General features: G+C 41.3%; 1 protein-coding gene across 4 annotated transcripts in view; it reads right to left on the reverse strand.

Moving 5' to 3' along the window:
* Nucleotides 1–19,038, reverse strand: part of ICE1 (interactor of little elongation complex ELL subunit 1) — a 53,775-nt gene that overhangs the window by 20,821 nt on the left and 13,916 nt on the right. For 2 of the 4 annotated variants that reach the window (XR_008995510.1, XM_057496585.1), the window contains exons 4-12: nt 18,512–18,529; nt 17,649–17,760; nt 16,117–16,193; nt 15,067–15,104; nt 13,105–13,187; nt 12,851–12,890; nt 12,710–12,766; nt 3,659–3,745; nt 496–905 (exon numbers count right to left, since the gene is read on the reverse strand). Coding sequence is in view for 3 of the 4 variants with exons in the window: in XM_057496585.1 (XP_057352568.1) it covers nt 496–905; nt 3,659–3,745; nt 12,710–12,766; nt 12,851–12,890; nt 13,105–13,187; nt 15,067–15,104; nt 16,117–16,193; nt 17,649–17,760; nt 18,512–18,529 (922 nt within the window). In the remaining variant the exon portion in view is untranslated. Of the gene's footprint in view, nt 1–495; nt 906–3,658; nt 3,746–7,529; nt 8,265–8,454; nt 8,572–12,709; nt 12,767–12,850; nt 12,891–13,104; nt 13,188–15,066; nt 15,105–16,116; nt 16,194–17,648; nt 17,761–18,511; nt 18,530–19,038 lie in introns of those variants that run through there. The other 2 variants (XM_036896745.2, XM_057496589.1) reach the window with 2 other exon arrangements.

Below are 19,038 nucleotides of genomic sequence, written 5' to 3' on the forward strand. Positions count from 1 at the left end.
ATACAAATCTGCTTCGTCGAAAAACTTCCTAAGAAATGACAATAAACCACTCTATAAGCACACAAATACATGGCGGACCCAGGAAGTGAGGGAGGGGACTCTGGCAGCACAGGCAGATGAACACACACACTGTCTATGTGGCATCCCCTCCCTAAAAAGTTCCATACTTGCAAATGTGCATTTAAATCATTCACTCTGTGTCTGTTATGGACCAGGTGCTGGAGAAATGGACTGACACTAAGACCTGGTCCTCCTGCAGGAGACTCACAATTTGGTTGCAGATAAAAAACAATTAAAATGCTACCATAATACCATAATACAAAGAGAAAAAAGCCATACTACCCATGCAGACCCAAAAGGCCCTGGCATACCCTGTCCTCACGTTACCCTGAATAAAATCTGGTCTGAGCACCAGAGATGTTCTTTGCTCACGGCCAACATGCTAGGACAGACTACATGTCCAATCAGTAATTTAAGTCCAAAGTGCAAACTCACGGGGGCAAGAGAAGACGGCAATGGCCCCAGGTGTGCAAAAGCCGCCAGAGGGGGAGAGGGCACTGGAGACAAAAGAGGAGGGGGAAGTTTGAAGAAGTCAACTGCAGCCTGAAGATCATCATCAAAAGAATGACCGTGATCAGAGATGGCAGCACTGCCATCATCTTCCTTCCGCGCTGAAACCTCGGGGTTCCGGTCCTCATTAAACACACGGTCACCATGGAAAGCTGCCGTGCCAGGCCTCTCTCTGCCCACACGCTGCCATGTGGGGAAGTCGCCCTCTATCTCCATGGACAGTTCTGCCAGGCACGTCTGTACGGCCGAGGTGCCGGGTGGACTGGCTCCAACCGGACAGGGCACACCATCCTCCCTGGGCTCTCTGGATGCGGGGTTTTCTATGGCAGGTTTTTCTGTGGTAAAAAAAAAGTAAATATTGAATACATAGAATATCAGAACAACTTAATTTATTCCAACAGTTCAAAATGTTTACAATATTGATTACACCAAGTAAACAGTAGCATTTTCTTAAGGAGCAATCAGTCCCTTCCTAAGATTATCCTCTAATATCTGCACACATTTCACAGAAGTACGGGTGTCTCACGAGCAAGATTAGATGCCCCCATGACCAGTGGGCAGCAGGATGCACGGCAGGAGGGCAAATTAACAGCCATTCTCATGGGCGGGGGGACTCAGCTGCTCCGTCAGCAGGACTTTCCACACAGCCAGCAGTATTTGGGAGAAGAGGCTTTGTGCACACTAACAGGGAACACTAGTTTCTCTGAAAAGTGATCTAAAATCAACCAATATCAAGTCTAACCCCGGCCACATCTGTACAATGCTCTAATTAAGGGACTGGCCTGGGTCATATAAATACTTTGTATTATAATGCAACAGAAAAGATACTATAAAAAAAAACTGTTTTGGAGTTCTTGATTTAGGTGAAACATAGTGGTGCCAAGTATCAGTAAAGCCATCAGCATCTTAGGAAATATCAGAAATAACCATTTGTCATATTTGAGAGCTGTAAAAATGTGTTTAATAGAAGGACTCAGGGCTCTCTGAAGAAGTAGCTGATGCAGGCTGAATGGAAAAAATCCAAGTTGAGCCTGAAACATCCTACAAAGCAAGTAAGTAAAGAAGTGCTCACAACAGGATGCCGTTCTCCCGAGTGGCCCAGAAACCACCTGGAAGGCAGTTCCAATGACCAAACTTGAGCAGCTGAAACAATGAAACGAACAGCGGCAGTGTGGAAGCATAACCCACAAAATAAAAGAAATACACAGAAATTAAATACAGTGAAGAAAAGGGCAGCTCTTCCACAGAGAACAATTCCCATTACCAAAATGAAGGAATGAGGAAAATACAAAAATCAGTATTATAGAAGTAATGACTGTGGCAGCCAAGATTCATCAGGGGATGCTAGAACCCATGGGCTAGCGTTGGTGAGAAACGGAATACCTGCAAAGTGACCAGTAACTTAACAATGGCGACACTTCTTAAACAGGCATTAAGATCAACACCCCCAGTGACAATGCACCTGACCTCCCTTCTGCTCCATCCAGTACACGCCCTCAGCAAAATGCAACATCGCCACTGAGAATTCTTGCCATAAACACACAGCCTCAACCTAGGAGAGCAAACATCTGGGAAGGCGTAACTTGTAGGCTTTCTACAAAGTTGACTGGCACTCGCTAACACGGTCAAAGACTGGAGAGCTGAGCAAAGACAGATCATCTGCTAGACGGGGCTGACTAAAGAAAGACAGGACCGCTAAATGTGATGGGATCATGGCGTGGAAAACTACGTTAGTGGGAAAACAAGGTCATATGAGGTCGGTTTAGTTTACCAGTATTGCACTCACTGTTCTGCTTTTAACTCCCGGCAGTGGAAAATGTTAAATTTAGGGGAACCTGGATGAGGGGCCTCAGGGAATTCTCTGCACTATTTTTGTAACTTTTCTCATATGAAAACAAAAAGGTTAAAAAGAAAGGAGAAAAGAAAGTATATGTTTTATGATACAAGAATTCAAAGATGCTGTTTTCCATTCTACTTTAAAGTTAACATTATATAATAGATTTACCCCTCAAAATAGTTTCCTTTTGAATGAAAGCACAAGAGTATTAAGAGGACAGCCATTTTAATATCTTTAACACAAAATCAAAGTGCTTATGCTAAAAAACATGGCGGCTGACTGATCTGGAGGACTGGAAAGAATCCTTGGCTGCTTCTGCCGGACAGACTATCACAGGGGTGCAGTCATCCAGTGGGGACGATCCACCTAAAAGACCCCACCAAGTGTGCCTCTGTATACCTCCCAAGCTTGAATCCAACTGAAGTGAGGACCAGGAGCTTGCTGTTAACAATGTTCTAAGGGAGCTCTGCCTTCAGTGCCTCAGAAAAAGACCAGGTGCACCTATTCTATAGATGTGGTTCTTAAAGATCTATGAATTCACAGCAGCTGATCTTAAGAAATGAGTACAATGACAAAAAACTAGGAAAGAAGCACATTAATCTTATGCAAAAGAGCTCTCTTCTTTCCATCTCCTCTAGGATAACTAATTCCCATTTCCAACCTCACATCCTGCATGGAGCACCACTACAAGTGGAAGAACACCTGTTACTTTTTCCTACACATCAAGACACACCATAAATGAAGTCAAGTCTCTGAAATGCAGTACTTATGCTATACAATAATCTGACATAACAGCCAGCATAAAGGGAAATTATGGCTTTTTACCTGGCAACACCAGCATCCTAAAGGAGGCTATGAGTGTATTGCAGAACATATACTAAAAGTTCAACCAAAGCAACTGGTTTAAGTTACATGAAAAATAAATTAAGCTAAACCGCTGGAGGGTATGAAGCTCATGAAATGGCTGAGATGAAGCTGCACCTCTTCAGTCTTCTGCACCACCTGCCACATACGCCTCACTGTTTCTCAAAATGGTCTCTGGTGAAAGCTACTACTGAAAAATTAAAAGCCCAAGTGCACTTACTGAGACAAGAAATCACACTGAAGGAAAAATAGTTTTGGACAATTAAAAGTACCCATGCTAGTTTTACTTTTGAAAGTTAGAATCAGCTATAAAAAAAGCATGCAATGACCATGGTCAACGTTTCTACTTTCATGTATGCAATGTACTTCTGGAAGCTTCTCTCTCACCTGGGACACACCGGCTGCCCTCGCCAGGGAGTCTGTGGGTTGTATTTATACAGAGCCAGAGTTCCTTCAGAAGTAGTTTTACTCTTCCTGTGAAAAAGAGGGAAGTATTAAAGACATGTCATTCGGCTCCATCTACCCAAGGCCAAAACACACTCCTGTGAGATCAGGACTTACTAGGGATTTAGAAACTAGGTAACTTAAACATCTTGCCCAAATGTAAAAATCTGCATAGTCCAGTTAGCTGCTGACAGGAAGGTGTGCGATGATTTAGCTGAAGACTCGGTTTAGCAGGGGGGTGGGGGGCATGGTGGAGGGGCAGGCAGGACTCAAAACATCAAATGTTGTTGTGGAAGGACTTTACCAGCTTCACATGTGCACAGACTAAACACACCGGCAGCACATGCGTTTTCTACAGAGCATGGTAAGAGGTGGGGGAAGGAAGCACAGACAAGCAACTGGTATGAGATTTTATCTGTGTATTCCACAGACTAGCAGAGAGGTTCCCCTTGTTAGAGGCTTATCAGGGAAGCTATCAGAGTTGACTGCTGTAATTCACCTGGGGGCCTCATGAATCACAGAAACCCATTAATGGCCTTAAGGGGGAACAGTGGGAGATGAAAATGTGTGTATATAAACATATGTATAGGGAGAGATAATCACACCCACAAGGAGACACTTAGAGAAAAGCACATGCTTTTATACGGAAAGTGAAAGCTTTGGAATTTTTATAAATTTTCAAAGGCATCTGGATTCCTAAAATAGAACCATGGTTCAAGCTCAAAGCCTAAGTAGCCAAGACAGACCTAAGGAAATTCATATAACATTAAGAACATCACACTATGATTTTAAAATGAGTTTAACATTAATAAATGCACAAATTCCCAAAAACCTCCAAAGTGAAAATTATTCTAAAAATATAAATATGAATATTGTGGCCAAATCTGCATAAAAAGGCAACCCACACTAACTAAAATATAACTGAAAATAAGGTTTAAGTATTAAAGCAATTTCTGGCGAGCTCAAAGTTATATTATAGTTTCCTTGAACTTAAGTTCTTAAAATTAACCTGAAACATTTGCTGAAAATACTGAAATCTTTAATCCAGTTCTAGAGCAGCTAAAATGACCAACTTTTGAAACCAAATTATCTCGACGGAATCAACACTTTGAAGCAGGTCAGCTCTATTTAAGATGGTAAGCTGTACCACTCCAAATAAGGAAGCCCACACAAAGAGGACCAGGATAAGTGGGGAGGACACAGTAATATGTAAGTTTGAAAAGTTGGACATTTCCAACCTCTCCTGAGCCAAATCAACTTCTGACCATCACTATGCATGAGGCTATCCATTTTTGAGTCCCAAAATTCTGTGATCAAGTAGCTTATCTATATTGTGATTTAACCTACCCCAAAGCCTGCTTCCAAATACTGTAATCCCCTGTGGATAAAATGAGAGTTAGTTCCTGTGGCCAGGATCCTCACCTGGCCCTGGTTGACTAGCTCACTGCACACCTGTGGGCAATACATGGCTGTTGACTGTATAAAAAGAGCCCCAGATGCAACACGGCGGCATGGCTGCAAGGCTGCAGGAGAGCAGAGCAGAGGCCCAGAGGACGGCTGTGCGGGACAACTGTGCAGACAGAGGGGCCCAGAAGCAGAGACTGGCTTGCTGTGTGCAGACTTGCTCTGAGTGAATGGGATTCTAGTGACTGACCTGCCACCTGGAAATAAAGTTGGGTATAACCCTTTCACCCCAAATAACATTTTGCTGTCAATTTCTTTGGTCATACTGAATCCATAGCAAACTTGCCCGGGGCTGACACCCATTGGCAAGACAACTGGCGAAAGTCGGCAGGGTTCATTATTGACCAAGGAAAAAGACAGGCTGCCCTTATGGGAGGGGTGCTTCAGCGGGCTGCCCCTGTGAATGGGGAGACAGTGGATCATCCCCCAATGGGTATGTGGTCTGAGGTGGCTTGCCTCCTAGAGGATTGGGCCCCACCCCAGGACTAGAGGCAAGTGGAAGTGACACCTGAGGCTGTAGGGGTGGCCCTTGGTATAATAAGTAGATTCTTTGAGAAGCAGAGTGCCCGTGAGGCAGCGGGGACTGTGGGTTGGCTGCTTCTCACAGTCTTAAAAAAGTCTACAGAGGAGACCCAAGAAATGGCGGCATGAGAACACAAGCTGCAAACCTGTGGATTCCCTGAGGAAGGAGATGGCATTGATGCGGGAGGAGGCAGCACGAGAGCGCTGGCAGCAAGGTGCCATTGGAGACGAGGTAGCAGTGCTGCCGGGTGTTCTGAAGAAGAGGCCATCAAGGAAAAAGACTAACTCCTGAGGGAAGCACAGGCGGAGGTGGCACGAGAACGTCAGCTGCAAAGCATTGAGCTGAAGGTAAGAGACCTTCTGAAGACTGAGCTGGCATTGTTGTGAGGCACTGTAGCAGAGGAGGCACTCAGGGGAGAGGAGAGAAAGGTGCCATCAGCCCCAGAAATGGAGGAGCTGGGGAAGGATGAAGGGGCGGTGAGGCACTGGCCCCTCCTGTAGTGAAAGCACACCCAGTGGTTGTAAAGAAAATAAAGACCCAGCAGCTGCAAGTTCCCCAAGGAGAGGAGCAGCCCCCTCCCCAGGTTGTGGAGCGCTCTATGGTCCACCGTTATACTCAGGCTGAGCCGGTGGCTGTGGGACTTAGGGGTGGATGGAATTGTTCTGACAGGATCAGAGGTGGGAAAGCTGTCTTCCCTAACAGTGCAGCCCACCTTGAGGCAGCAATTACAAAATGCGAGGTGTGACATACAGTAGCTGAAGCAACAAGAACCCGGAAAGAAATAAGACCTGTTACTCACAGGAGGAATTTGAGGGGCCCTGTAAGGGTTACCAGGACCCAGATGTGGGTTGATTTAATACGGGCAGGAGTAGATGGAAGAAAATTAGACGGAAGCCAAATAGGATCTTACTGGAGCTATAGCAACAACTGAAACCAGAGCGGCAGTTCCAGCCATTAAGACCAAAGAGGCAGAGGTCAGACAGAGCCACGAGTCCCACCTGTGTGTCTGCAAGACTTTTTGCTGGAGAGGCTGGAGAACAATGTTCGAGCTTCCTTGCACAGGGACCATTGCAGAGGACTAAGGGCACATAGACCGAGAGGAGAGAATCCCAGAGGGGTGGAGTGTGGATAAAATGAGAGTTCCTGTGGCCAGGATTCTCACCTGGCCCTAGTTGACTAGCTCACTGCACACCTGTGGGCAATACATGGCTGTTGACTCTCTAAAAAGAGCTCTGCCCAGTGCTGTGGGTGTGACATGGTGGCAGGACTGCAAGGCTGCAGGAGAGCAGAGCAGAGGCTGGAGTGGTGGCAGCGCCAAGGACAGAGGCCCAGAGGACGGCTGTGTGGGACGACTGTGTGGACAGAGGGGCCCAGAAGCAGAGACTGGTTTGCTGCATGCAGACTCGCTCTGAGTGAATGGGATTTTAGTGACTGACCTGCCACCTGGAAATAAAGTTGGGTATAACCCTTTCACCCCAAAGAACGTTTTGCTGTCAATTTCTTTGGTCACACTGACTCCACAGCAAACTTGCCTGGGGCTGAAACCCATTGGCAAGACATCCCCTTTGCTTAAATGACCTGACCAGCATCCCTGCTTATTACATATACCCAAAGCAGCAAACAAGGAACCTTAAAAAAAAAAAAAAAAAGAAAAAAAGTTACTTTTCTTTTCTGATTCAGGCTATTAATCAGAGCTACGCTTCTTCTAATTCAGCATTCATTACTTTTAACCTGACCCAAACCAGCTAAGCAGAAAAGCATCTCACTGTAGCTTCACTCCTGAGTTGAAGGGAAACCTCATTCAGCTTAACCACATACACCACATACCTTCTCTCAATCTTTGGAAATGCTTCCTGTTCAAACATGACAGCATCTCTCAATACTTCTGGACTTTTCTACTCCACTGACTTGTCAGTTTCCCACAAAAACACTTCTTTGACCACATTCGTTTCATGTTTTAGTATCTTTGCAGGCATAGGCCTTGCTCAGGTTTTTCCTTTTTTAAATTTTATTCTGAACACCAGTTCTTGATAAGCCATCATTATCTGCTTGTCCTTTTCCATATAAAACTTCGATGGGATTTTGAGTGAGACTATATTTGTAGATCCATTTAGGGAAAATTCACATCTCTGCACGCTTAGTGTTTTCAATGGAAGAACATAATGTGTATTAATGTGTTCAGGTCTTCCTTAATGCTCTCCAGGAGTTTTTATAGTTTTTCTCATAGAGGACGGCACACTGCTGTTAGGTCTCTTCCTAGGCATCTGATGGTTCTGTTGCCATGAGAGAACAGGCTGTTCTAATTCCTTCCCTGCTCTGACAGGTTAATAATGGTACACTGCGTGTTCACTGGTTTATCACCAATGTTCCAAGCTCCAGGACTTGCTTTCCAGCTGAGTCTTTTCTACGTAGTCATAGGAGCACCATGACGCTTCTGACTACTTACAGCTCCTTCTCTTTGGAGTTTGGTGTTGAATCCATATGATCACATCATTTTTCTCTTAACCAGTTAATGTGTTGTTCCAAGACAGATCCTTAAGTCATAATTTGTATTCTAAGTTACTAAAAGATTTGAGTCCTTAAAATCTTAGTGTTCTTGCAGCTATATGCATGGCACTCTTACTTGGTTTGGATACAGACTTGTGTTAGTCTAAGAGTGAGACAGAAAGCATTCCATATTATCCTAAGTCCTAAAGCAAACAAAATAATAATAAAGACATTACTTTTTCACTGAAAACTTCACAGAGCTCACCTGTAAGCCACCTGGATCTATCATGGTGTGAGATCTTCATGATTTTTAAAAATTTCTTCTGGGTTATTTTTCTGTTCAGGTGACCAACAACTATTCTGAGTCAATCTGCATGTTTTCCTAGAAAATGGTGCATTTCATGAACATGATCAAATCTGAATATAAATTTGTGAATTAAATTGCTCCATCTGCAGTTTTCAGTTTTCTCAGTCCTGGAGCTGTTGGATTTTTGTTCCTTCCTTTATCAGACCTGCCAAAGAGACAGCTATCGGTTCGACCAGCAGAGCAAAAGCCCAGCTCTCACGTTAATTAATGGCCCCCAATCCATAGCTGTGTTTCCTATGTCATTAACTTCTGGTTTCATCTTTATCAGCTCCTTCCTTGCAATGTACTGAGGTTTCTGTTGCATTTTCCTATCATCTTAGCCATTCATTTTCTCTAATTCTTCATTTCTAAGAAGAATCACTTAAAACTACAAATCATCCCAGTGAATACCATATTGACAATATAGCCAAGATTTTAATAATGACTGCCTGCTCTACTGTTGATTTCCAAAATTTTAGTATTTCAGTTTTAATTTTCTATCACCCAAGAGGGGTTTGTTTGTGCATGTTCAGTTACCAGACAGGTTTTCAAAGTTTTTTGTTTGTTTTTAGGGGGTGGGGAGTATTTTTATTGATATCTCATTAAATACTGGTATCTTAATAATATCTCAGTTTGCAGGTTTTGGTTGTCTAGTGAGTCACCTTTTATATATGTTTGCAAACCATTTTAAAGGATTCTAGGTCTATGGTTTAAAACGGTCCAATGAAAATCACCAATCTTGCAATTATGATTCTAATTCTGTCTCCTACCCTCTACTTTTCTCTACATTTCTGAGAAACACATTAAAGTTTTCCATGAAAACGTCTAGCTATGCCCCCTGGAATTCCCAAGCACTTTACTTGACAGTTTCATGTTCTTAAGTCTAAGATAATGGCATCTTCTCGGTGAACTGTATCTTTAATAAATCTAGATATTCCCTTTTAATCCATGTAAATTCATTTCTAGGCTTGAATTATTTTTTGCCTTATACTCCTGCTTTCAAGTTAGCATTTGCTTGGAATTCCTTTATCCATCCTTAATTTTCAATCTTTTTGTTACAGATAATTTTAAACGCATTTCCTATGAACATGTCAAAAATGGAGATCATGTACAAGAATCATACTCGGCACCTGAGAGGCTTTTCTAATATAAATATTCCATCTGTGTTCTGCTCTGGAAATTTTCCTTCTATTCCATGATCACAATCACCTTCCATGTGGTTCTGTGACCCTCTCTGAAAAGTCCTAATGCACAACTGTTATGACATCTGGCTCTGCCTCCAGATTCTGGTGTTTCCCCGGCCCCTTTCACCCCCTCTCCTTCTGTACCATGCTCTCAGAGATGACCACGATTAAAATTTTCTTGCCTCATTAAATCCATCTTCTATCTGTCCACTGGACAATTCGGCTTTTCTAATGGGCTTCCTTCTACAATTACCTTTTTAATATTCAAGAAGCCCAACTGGTTCCACCTTATAGGAGCAGCCCATGGCTATGTTCTTAGACTTTCTCTAAGGACATTAATTTTTAACATTTTTTTTCTTGTTCAGGATTTAATACTGTTTCCTCAGGAACTAGTTTTTCTCCTTGAGTTCAGTACCCTTCTTTCTCAGTGTCAGACAAAAATTTAGGCAGGACATCTTTGACAGCCGGGGTATATTTCTTCAGCCTACATCTTCAGTCCTCGTCCTCCGGCAATAAATGCAGGTTCTCATTTCATGAACCTACAGGACTCTGCCTTCAGCAGGAGGGAAGCAGAGTGAATGCAGTTTTGAGTATTTACATGGAATATATATCTTATTTACTGGGAATAGGACTGGCTATCCTTCAGAGCAGTTATAATTACCCAATTTTCTGATACCCTGGCTCACTGTGGGTGCCTCCCATGTCCTAACTGACACATCAGAGAACTAAACTTTGGGCCACAGCCTGTGGACAGATGCCAGAAACTGTTTTTAAAACCAGAAGTTTATGTACTTTTCAACATTTAATCAATTAATTACCTGGCAAAACTCTAATGTCTGCTCCTGCTCCCACTCCCTGCCACCTCTGATCTGGGGAAACGCAGGGCTTCTGCAATGAAAGCTGCTATTTTCTCTGTAATTTCGAGTTTCATCATCAACTGATACCATCTGCTTTACCTCTTCCTCATTAATTTCCTACACTGGTGGTAAATGTTTTCACTATAAAGGAGAGCTATTTTTTTCTGTCATTTTAATTATAATCTGAAAGTAAAGAGAGGTAAATGTGGCATTCAGGCAGCCTGTTTTTAAAGCGAAGTTAATCCAGTACTTTTTCTACATAACTTGTAAATCTCAGAAGTCAAGTATTATTAAGAAGGCATAAAGATATACTTAAAAATTAGGAATTAAACCTATCAAGGTCTATAGCCAAATAATCAGCAGATTCCTAAAGACTTCATATATTTATTTGGAAAAAGTGAAATACTCAACAGACCTCACAGCTGGAGTAGATTTTTTTTTAATTTACTTGTGATAGTAACAAGCTCTTTGAATAGAACAGAAGGTAGAGAGAGGAAGCAACTGCCAGGAGTGGGTGGGAGGGTTCTGTCCTGAGTCAGACGGTCTGAGGACAGCTCAGCCCTCACACAGGTCCACCAGTCCAGAAGAGAAGATGATTAGCCCACAGCTATGCAGAGTGGGAAAGCTGAGCTGGACATGCCCTCTGCTGCCCTAAGCAGTACCCACCACTCAGCTCACTTTCCACACAGAAGAGCAGGAAGAACAGAGACGAAAGCACCCAGAACTGTACTGGTGATGCTGGTAACCAGCCAATCAGTATCAACAGATGTAAACTGTTTAAGCCTTCAGCCCAAGAAAGGATGAGCCTGTATGCTCATTAAAAAAAAAAAAAATGAAAAGAAGAAAAAATAAAGGAGGCTTCTAAAGACACTCTGTACTTGTACAGAACACGTATATACATTCAATAATTTCCATCTGGAGGAAATACAACACATTAGACATGAAAATATCCTTTTTTACTGCGATAAAATGAGAGTTCCTATGGCCAGGATTCTCACCTGGCCGTGGTTGACCAGCTCACTGCACACCAGTGGGCAATACATGGCTGTTGACTCTATATAAAGAGCTCTGCCCAGTGCTCTCCCCGACATGGTGGCACGACTGCAAGGCTGCAGGAGAGCAGAGCAGAGGCTGGAGTCGTGGCAGCACTGAGGACAGAGGCCCAGAGGACAGAAGCCCAGAGGACAGCTGTGCGGGACAACTGTGCAGAGAGGCCTGGAGGATGGCTGTGTGGACAGAGGGGCCCAGAGGCAGAGGCCGGCTTGCTGCATGCAGACTCGCTCTGAGTGAATGGGATTCTAGTGACTGACCTGCCACCTGGAAATAAAGTTGGGTATAACCCTTTCACCCCAAAGAACGTTTTGCTGTCAATTTCTTTGGTCACACTGAATCCATAGTGAACTTGCCTGGGGCTGAAACCCATTAGCAAGACATTTACTTATTTGCCACTTTAAATTTATCCCTACCAAGTGCAAGTTAGGCACAGCAGAAACCCCCATCTCCTTTTTAAAAATGGGGAATGAAAGCACAAAAAGGTAAGTAAATGGCCATGCGTCACACAAATGAACAGAAATGTCCAGGTAAAAACTCCAATTTCTCAGCTTCTAGCTATATACCTCCCCATCTACAAGACAACACACTCAGTGGTAAGATATGCACATAAACATCTGTGATTTCCCTTATCCTGTGACTACCGTTTCTTTTTCCCTGTAACTTTTGGCCTTCCCTCAATTCTATCTTCCAAAAACACATATGGGGCTCTCACTCCAAAGTTTTCCTCCCTAATAGTTTTTTGTATCTGGCACCTAAGAAATTTACTAAGTTAACTTGACAAATTATAACCTAAGGAGAAAACTATATTTACTCACTGAAAAGTGTGGAAATTATCTAACTAGCATTCCTCCCCCAAACAATATGCTTTTGAACCTTTGACTCACTGTGTTATTTTATCAGACAGCAAGGTGATAATACACATGGATAGAATGAAAATATGAAATAAGATATGGCTTCTTCTAACATGAAACATAGCTTAAGCCCTGGAATTTTCATAAATACAGGGAAGAGCTACAAGCAACCTTCCAAACCACTAAAAGTAATGCATAGAAGTTAAAACAACATTTATGACATACTCACTTTTATCTATGCTTCCATAAGAATCACTTGAAATTTGTGTTCCAATATGTCTCAACTCTAGAATGTGGGGAAAAAACAGTTAAAAAAAGAATACTGCAAGTCAAAACAGAATTTTTAAGTAAGCATTGTCTGACTACTCACCCTTTTCATTTTTCTGTTTGGAAAATTCATCAAGCCTTTCCTGTGAAAACAAACCACAAAGCGTCTGTGCCAGGTAAGGGTGCTGCCACTCTAGCCCCACAGGCAGAGGGCCGGCCTGGCAGGCCCTGCTGTTTCACCCAGTGGCCTGGCTCCTGAGCCCCGCGAGGCTGGGACACATGGCATTCACCGAGGACACTGGGGAGCCTACACGCTAGGGGCTTCACACATATGTGCACTTGGCTGGTATCTATTACCTGCGTCTTCTTAAATTCCTTTTCAAGTATTTTCTTTTCATTCCTCAGTTGTTTGAAGTCCTGAATTTGCTTGACAGCGGCCTCTTTATTTAAAGAATGCAGTGAAATAAGAGAGAGAGAGAGAAAAAGAATTTACCAACTTTACAACTACCATTAATGAAATACTCAAAATCTAATCTGTAGGAGTTTTTCTCATTTCCTAAAAGTGTAAAACAAATTTTGTAAAGTCACTGTTCCTTCAGTATTTTACCAGAGTTAGGGACAAACACTTTTTGTTTAAACTATCACCTGTAAACAAGCCAGAGAACCAGCATGGCTCTAAGAGTCCTTCCCCAGAACTGGCGAAGCCAACCCAAACCCTCCAGCCCGGCAAGAATCCAAGGAGTGCGACCTTTCCCGCAGCAGCGGCTGTGGTCCCCCCGTTCTTCAACATTCAGCTGCACCCAAGTTTCAGAGACTTGAGAGCTGCGGTTTTATCCCAAAGTACAGTTAATACCATTCTCTTTATCTGTGCGGAGGCACAATCTTCTGAAGATTCTTACTCCTTCCTAGAATTGCATCAACAAGCTAATGGCCCTACTTGCTAACACCTTCATTACCGATCTGCTTTGAAGGTCCAGCCACAACTCTCCTCTGGCTCTTTAGCAACTGAGCAGTGCCGACCGTTACCTGAATATGCTCACGTGCTTGCTAAGAAAAGCAAAATCCCATGGAACACCAAAGTAACAACCCTTTCCTGACTCCTCTAACATGCATGAGATTTCTTTAACTGATTATTATGCCACGTCACTTACTAGGTAAAAATATATTTGTCACATGGAAAATAAAGGTTACATTTGTGCTTCAAAGGAATTCTACTCTAACGCTGCACATAGCCTCACAGGCATTTCAGATCTCTTGAAAAACACATCTTTAAAACAGACATCTTTGCACACAAGCAAGAGGGCAAGACTTAGAACAGTGATGTACTTACCGGCACACTGTCAGTGTGCAACTACCAAACAGAGGAAAAACTGTTACCAAAATATTTATAGAGTTTAAGTTTAAAAAGCTGTGCTCAATCTAGGTAAATTAATGACTTGAAATATTTTCAGCAACTACCATATTCTATACGCCTAATCTGACTAAATTTAAATTGTCAGTTCATATTGTAAATGAAAAATCTGCCGTTCTCTGAAGCAGAGCACCATCGGGATGAGGCAGCAGCTAAGAGCAGGCTTGGTGAGCCCAGCACACAAGTGGCTTGCTACACCCACCTGACACACAGGGGCCAGCAAGCCCCAGGGCTGGGGCTGGCAGAGCCCTGCTCACCTCCACTTGATGTCATTTCCATGTCCCAACCACCCAGTGAAGGGGAAAAAGCAGAAGAGAAGCTCTTGAGTTCCATTTCAGAAACAGTTACTAGCAGCCATGTGAGGACTAGGCAGATTGTAACAGCTTAGCTACACTCTTGGTGTAACCAGAGCCCATAACCAAACAGTGGGGTGTGGGGAGGACCAGAGACAAAGTGACAATCCCCAGTGTAGGGGGTCTGATGGAAATCTCTCCACGGGTGTGTCATAACTATCAAAACATCAAGTTTCTTGATACTAAAGGTAGTAACCTTTCCTACTAATAGCTTATTTCATTAGAAGAAAATGAGAAAGCCCCATGAGTCCACTTTCAAAATTAAATGCTTTTATTAATTGCTGTTTTATAGCATAAGTATAAGCTGCTATTAATTTGGTTGCAACAACATTTCAAGGATTTGCTACATTCCACATCCACATTACAATCCAGCAACTAAGGAGAGTATAGTATTCAAACTTCTTCCTAATGGTACCTTAATGCAGTTATCCAAGGATGTACCATCAAAAACCAAGGCTCAGCTATAGGATCAAGTACTGCAACCTTGGATAGTCACCAATGATTTGTACAAAGACCAGGGACCCTCATGAGTTAGACAGCAACAGTGCCAATTACCTTCCAGCTTCTTCACCTTAGCTTCTAGTTTCTTCTTCCTAGTAATACAATTGTGTAAGTTAAAACAGCTAAAAAAAAATTTCACATATACATACATATAAAATATATATAACAGTTCTTGGTACATAATTTTTTTTTTAATTTACTGAGATTTATGTTCTAAAGAAAATGTCAGGCACAAGGAGCATCGCACATCAACCACTGCAGTGACCGGCAACTACCTGAAGGGGGAGCAAACCTTAAAAAAAAAAAGTGTATGCGGTTTCCTGCGTAATACTTCTGAACCGGATTGAGATCTGTATTCTTCTGCCATGCCATGTCTAGGACTTTCTCTGAACTGCAGTAGTCTCACCTATGAGCCAAGCTGACAGGTCCAGACAGTCTCCTAGAGTCAGCCCAGTGTCTAATTTGCCAATGACACTTTTAGGACTATGTAAGGTGGCTGCGCTCACACCACAGCTCTACGGGAGGCAGTGGTGGCTGGAGAGCTGCTCTAGTTTTGAGATGGATTTCTACGCCAGAGAGGGGAGGTAACTGTGAAAGTCTCTGAGTTACCGCTATATCACATTTACATTAACCTACTGTATGTGTAGCTTACAAGTTTTGTAGGAATAATGTGAACACAGTATTAAACCTCAAAATAATCAACTGGATGCTTCTGAACAGCCCTTTTCATTAAGGGTAAAAAAGACACCCACTCCACATGCCATCTGCTGAAGTACTGCTACAAAGCAAGGAGCTTTCCTTTTTCATGTCTTCAGACACATGCATGCATGTACATACACAGACACAAAAACTTCCATGGAGTTCTTTCTTTGAGCAGCCTTTCTGACATGGGATGGCTTATTTAATCCTCCTTATAATCCTTCACGGTATGTATAATTTCCATTTTATAGATGTGAAAACCAAGGTTGAGAGACTAACTATGCTCAACACAGTTAATTACAGCTGACAAACCCAAAGACAGAAAAAGAGGGACTCTACTTATTTTAGGATTAGACATTTTCAAAGACAAAAACCCTATTTCCACAATAATTTCACACCACTTACTGAGCATCAGTTTTCAAGCATTCTTCTTTTACACGAGCATATTCTTGATGAGTATCCTGATACAACTTTAAAGAGCTCTAAAATAAAGAAAAAGATATACTGCTGAGTTGAAAGTCACTGGCCATTAGTGATCACTTATTTTGACCTTGATAAGCTAATTATCCATGTAGCAGTATGAAATTAACCATATGGATAGACAGATGTATCAGGCAGGAAACCAAAGTATAATTCACTGAATAATTTAATGGATATAACTAGATCCTTAACAGATGTAATATGATTAATAGTCTAATCAAAGTTGTAAAACTTTATATTCATTTTCAGGCAACTCCAAATCTTTATAATACTGAACAGCTAATATTGTGGTCTCAACCACTTAAAATTCAACAAAACTTTAAGAAATTTTATAGTTTTATATATATATATATATATATATAAACTATGAGAAATACATAAAACAAGTTATGATACTTAATGACAACCAGGAACGTGTTCCCACCAATCACCATGTACATCCTCATGGCCACTATGAAACTTTCTAAGAAACTGTTTCTGGGTCTTGTATCACACTGTATGTGGATATGGCAGTTCTTTAATCAACACGGCTCTGATAAATGGACTTGAAGATCCTTTTTTTATAGTTAAGGGACCTGATGATCCACCAGCTGACTTATTTCAAAGTCACAATGAATGAACGACTAGAGTTCATCACTCAGGTCGGACTTCCGTGTTCATGTTTCCTCCAACATGTGGATGATAAGATTCTCACATCATCAGAAGCAGGCAAAATTCAGTGTCATGGTTGTTTCTATCTTTCACTGCATTAACATAGAAGACTTTCTACAGAAGTAGGAAAATCAATCACTGTTAAAGCATGCAAGACCTCAGACAGGCATCGCATTACTAAAATGGCACAATTTGAAAACTGAGAGGCAAATACTATCATATAGCAAACTTAAGGGTATACAGTCTAAGAAGCCAAGAATCCCTCTGGCTTGGCTGCAACTTGTCTCATACAAACCACCTAACTTTAATGGCTACAGGTTTATTTTACTTGAAAAAGCCATGAATTCTGAAACTCCTATAAAGAGTAAACCAATTCATATAGAAAAGCAAGTTTACAGCATTTTAAATAAACTAATTAATTGCAACTTGATTTTGAAATGGAGAACATGATTTCTCTACCTTTAAGTTTGAATTTCTGCATGTTATGGAGCAAGAAAAATGTGAGAAGGCATCAATGCAGACACACAGAGCCATGCAAACTCAGAGCTAGAAGGTGTCTCCTCTAAGCCTCTCAAAAAGGATAAGCAACGAATGCAGCATCACAGAGGCCACGACTACTGAAAGGTCCAAGCCATTAGTCAACAAGTTCAATATTCCCTAAATTACAGTAATACACTTACAAGAGTCTCGATTAGCACTTACTCCTTTATTAAGAAATAAAATGCTCTCTTAACCCATTACAGTGAATAAGCAGATCTTGATTTTTTTAAGATAACAGATCTCTGTCGGAAAACTACTTTGGGTACCTTTTTTTCTTCTAGTTCTGCCTTTAAAGACCCCAGTTCTTCCTGACATTTCTGAAGAGGAGAAATTTTTTGAAGCATCTGTTCCACCTGGTGATGCAGAGTACTATTCTCTCTAAAAATGGGTAACACATTAACATGATTAAAAAAGTATCCACAGTAGTTATTAACTATATCTACTGGTTATTTTCAATTTTATTCCTAACTTAAACAAAAAGGAGTAAAAGAAACTCTTTTTAAATGCAGTCCCTTTATTTACACCAACATGATCTTCATATTGCTTTTCATTTCTTCGGTATTGCGGTCTATTTCTAATACAAGTATATCAAACAGCCACTTGAGAAGTGAGCACACTGACTTTTCACTCTGCTGGGGAGGACATTAAACAAAGATCTGCCAAGTAATTTGGTCCATCCAACCTTGATCTCATCCGCATTTATCCCAATTAAGGGATAGGAAATTTTGTGATTCAGTTTATAACCACGTTTTGCTTTCGAGGTAATAAAGGTAATGAGTTTGAAACACTGCTAAGTTTTTGAGTACATCTATTTTAAACTATTTAAAATGCAAAAGATAAACAACCACAGTCTGATTCAAGTACACAATATTTCATAGCAGTAAGTTTCATCTCAACAGCAACACAGTCAGTAAAAGTTACTGGAAAGTCCAATACCAGGCCACAGTTTAAGACCTTAGCAAGAAATTTATTTGGACATTAGTAAGGAAAATGTGAATCTTCTTCCATTATGAACATCACTGCAACATTCTGTATAATGGGTCAATCCTATGTGTCACTTCAAATCCACTTAAAAATCTAAGCTGATAAATATCTACCCCAAATCAGCTATAAGAACAAGGTAGCTTACCTTCTTGCAAACTGCAGCTGTAAATTTTGTTAAAGAAAACTGTAAGAACAGTACCTACTGACACTTATCTGAAGATAAAACTCACTTTAAAACCATCTGTAATCACCTGTGTTCAATGTACAGAGGCAAAAATCTCAATTCCTAGAAAACATTATCCCAAATTCCATCTATAACACAGTGATAGACCTTTTACAGAGTTATTTCTATTTGCCATAACACACACCAAAAATCAAAATATTTCTCTAAATAAAAAGTTATTTGATTAGACATGATTATATTAAATTCCAAGAATAAAGACAAAAAAAATATGCAATTAATGGGCAATACCTTGAATCCCATATTATCAGATTCCCCAAACAACCTACCCCTCATTTCTCAAATAGTCCAGAGCAGCATAATTCCAGCAACAAGAGTTATGTACTAACTAAAGCCACATTAACATTTGAGAAGTAATAAAAGAAACACAGGTTAAACACAAAATCTATAATCTCTCACTTCTACAATTTACACAATCTGATACTTCATTT

Source organism: Manis pentadactyla, chromosome 2 (genome assembly GCF_030020395.1).
Source record: "Manis pentadactyla isolate mManPen7 chromosome 2, mManPen7.hap1, whole genome shotgun sequence".
NCBI classification, from domain to species: Eukaryota; Metazoa; Chordata; class Mammalia; order Pholidota; family Manidae; genus Manis; species Manis pentadactyla.